This window comes from Octopus bimaculoides, chromosome 13 (genome assembly GCF_001194135.2).
Source record: "Octopus bimaculoides isolate UCB-OBI-ISO-001 chromosome 13, ASM119413v2, whole genome shotgun sequence".
Classification (NCBI taxonomy): Eukaryota; Metazoa; Mollusca; class Cephalopoda; order Octopoda; family Octopodidae; genus Octopus; species Octopus bimaculoides.
The window spans coordinates 65,017,504-65,019,785 of record NC_068993.1 but is presented as its reverse complement, the minus strand read 5'-3'; the positions used below and the strand labels follow the sequence as shown (position 1 = coordinate 65,019,785).

Sequence of the window (2,282 nt, the reverse complement as noted above, 5' to 3'; positions counted from 1 at the left end):
TTTAAAAAAACTTTAACGATATTATAAACTATAACGATTAATAATTAATCAAATATTATTAATCAAAAATAATCGAAAATATATCAACACTATTCAAATCGAAGTTCTAATATTATGTTGAAATGAAACTAACTTCTAAATAATTTAGTGTTAAATAAGTTATCTATTAAAAATAATCTATAAAGAACCAAATGAATAGTATAAAAACAAGAATACATATTATTTTCAAATAGTAGAAAATCTTTAGCAAAGTGAAAACAGTACTTATCCAAATTTTTCCGTAATATATATATGTATATGTATATACCATTACACTCTCTGAGTGGTTGGTGTTAGGAAGGACATATGGCTGTAAAACCCATGCCAAAGCAGAAAAATGGAGTCTGGTGCAGCCTTCCAACTTGCCAGCCATGTCAAATCATCCAACCCATGCTAGCATGGGTTGGACGATTTGACTGGGGACTGGTGAACCAGAGGCTACACCAGGCTCCAATCTGATTTGGCAGAGTTTCTACAGCTGGATGCCCTTCTTAATGCCAACCACTCTGAGAGTGTAGTGGGTGCTTTTACATGCCACCGGTACAAAGGCCAGTCAAGCGGTTCTGGCAACGGCCATGCTCAAAATGGTGTATTTTACGTGCCACCTGCACAAGAGCCAGTCCAGTGGCACTGGCAACGATCTCGCTTGACTGTTTTTACAAGTGCCAGGAAGGGGACGCTGGGCACAGGTGCCATCACGATTTCGCTTGCCCCAACAGGTCTTTGCAAGCTGAGTTTTGTGTCCAATGAAGGAGACGACGTTGGCATGGGTGCCAGTCATCGAATTTAGTTCGATTTTGATTTCACTTGCCTCAACAGGTCTTCGCAAGCGGAGTTTAGTGTCCAATGAAGGAAAGGTACGCATAAGTGGGCTGGCTAGACCCCTGGCAGAGGCCTTGGATTTAGGTCTCACTTGGCTTGCCGGGTCTTCTCACGCACAGCATATTTCCAAAGGTCTCGGTCAGAAGTCATCGCCTTGGTGAGGCCCAATGTTCGAAGGTCGTGCCTAACCACCTCATTCCAGGTCTTCCTGGGCCTACCTCTTCCACAGGTTCCCCCAACTGCTAGGGTGTGGACAACAGATGTTAAATTATAATGATGATAAATACATACACACACACACACACACACACTTTAAACTGTGCTTCCGGAATCTTAGAGATGGGCACATCTCCTTAAGTACAGTATATCAATAGTAATCCCACACTTTTATAATCTCTTCTGTGAGGTTCATGCTCCTAAATAGTCTTAGATACTCTTATACTGATGGAAGGTCAGGGATAAAACATTCTTGTATATAGGTCTACTGAATCTGGAATGATTTGAGAGAACACAACAACAACTAATTTTAGAACCAAACATTGATATAGTCATACCTGGACTCCCAAGAACTCAGCAAGTAGGCCCATGCTTCATCATCTTCTATTTAAAAAGAAAAACAATATACATGAATTTTTCTGTGTGTGTGTGTGTGTGTGTGTGTGTGTGTGTGTGTGTGTGTGTGATACTTAGAAGCAATGCATGGAATAAGAATTTTACAACTTGAATAATCCTTGTTAGAGTATCTGTGTAAATGGAGTAAGGACTGACTAACTTGTACTGGTACAGAGTCATTCATTTAACATCTAAGAATGAAGTCAACCAAGTAATAAGTGGAATGCATTTTGATACACTCATTTTAGATAATTGCATAATATAAAAAAAATGTATCTCTTACACAACACCTCCTTCAGGTAAAGCATTTCAAAATAAAAATAGTGACTAAATGTGCCATTTACATATGCTCTAGGGCAGCTCAAATCACCGACTTGATGGAAGGTTGACACAAGTGGTAGAATATCTATAGAGAGTGAAAGAGACAAAGGGAAGATTTAAGTGAACTATTTATTTTTGGAAATGTCTAAACTGAAGGTGTTGCATAAGAGATGAATTCCAGCTTTTTCTTTTTTTACTACTACACAACAATCTGAAACACGCATAGTAAACGCATTCAAAATGTCATTACTTGTTTAGACAAAGAGCTAGACAAACAGACAGACAGCTAGACAGAGGGACAGACAGCTAGACAGAGAGGCAGATAGCTAGACAGAGAGGCAGACAGCTAGACAGAGAGACAGACAGCTAGACAGAGAGACAGACAGCTAGACAGAGAGACAGACAGCTAGACAGAGAGACAGACAGCTAGACAGAGAGACAGACAGCTAGACAGAGAGACAGACAGCTAGGCAGAGAGACAGACAGCT

At 39.9% G+C, this 2,282-nt stretch overlaps 1 protein-coding gene across 6 annotated transcripts in view; it reads right to left on the bottom strand.

Annotated features, from left to right (window-relative positions):
* Window positions 1-2,282, bottom strand: part of LOC106880624 (calpain-15) — a 75,319-nt gene that overhangs the window by 43,451 nt on the left and 29,586 nt on the right. For all 6 annotated transcript variants that reach the window (XR_008265413.1, XM_014930653.2, XM_014930656.2 and 3 more), the window contains exon 7: window positions 1,416-1,461. Coding sequence is in view for 5 of the 6 variants with exons in the window: in XM_014930653.2 (XP_014786139.1) it covers window positions 1,416-1,461 (46 nt within the window). In the remaining variant the exon portion in view is untranslated. The remainder of the gene's footprint in view (window positions 1-1,415; window positions 1,462-2,282) is intronic.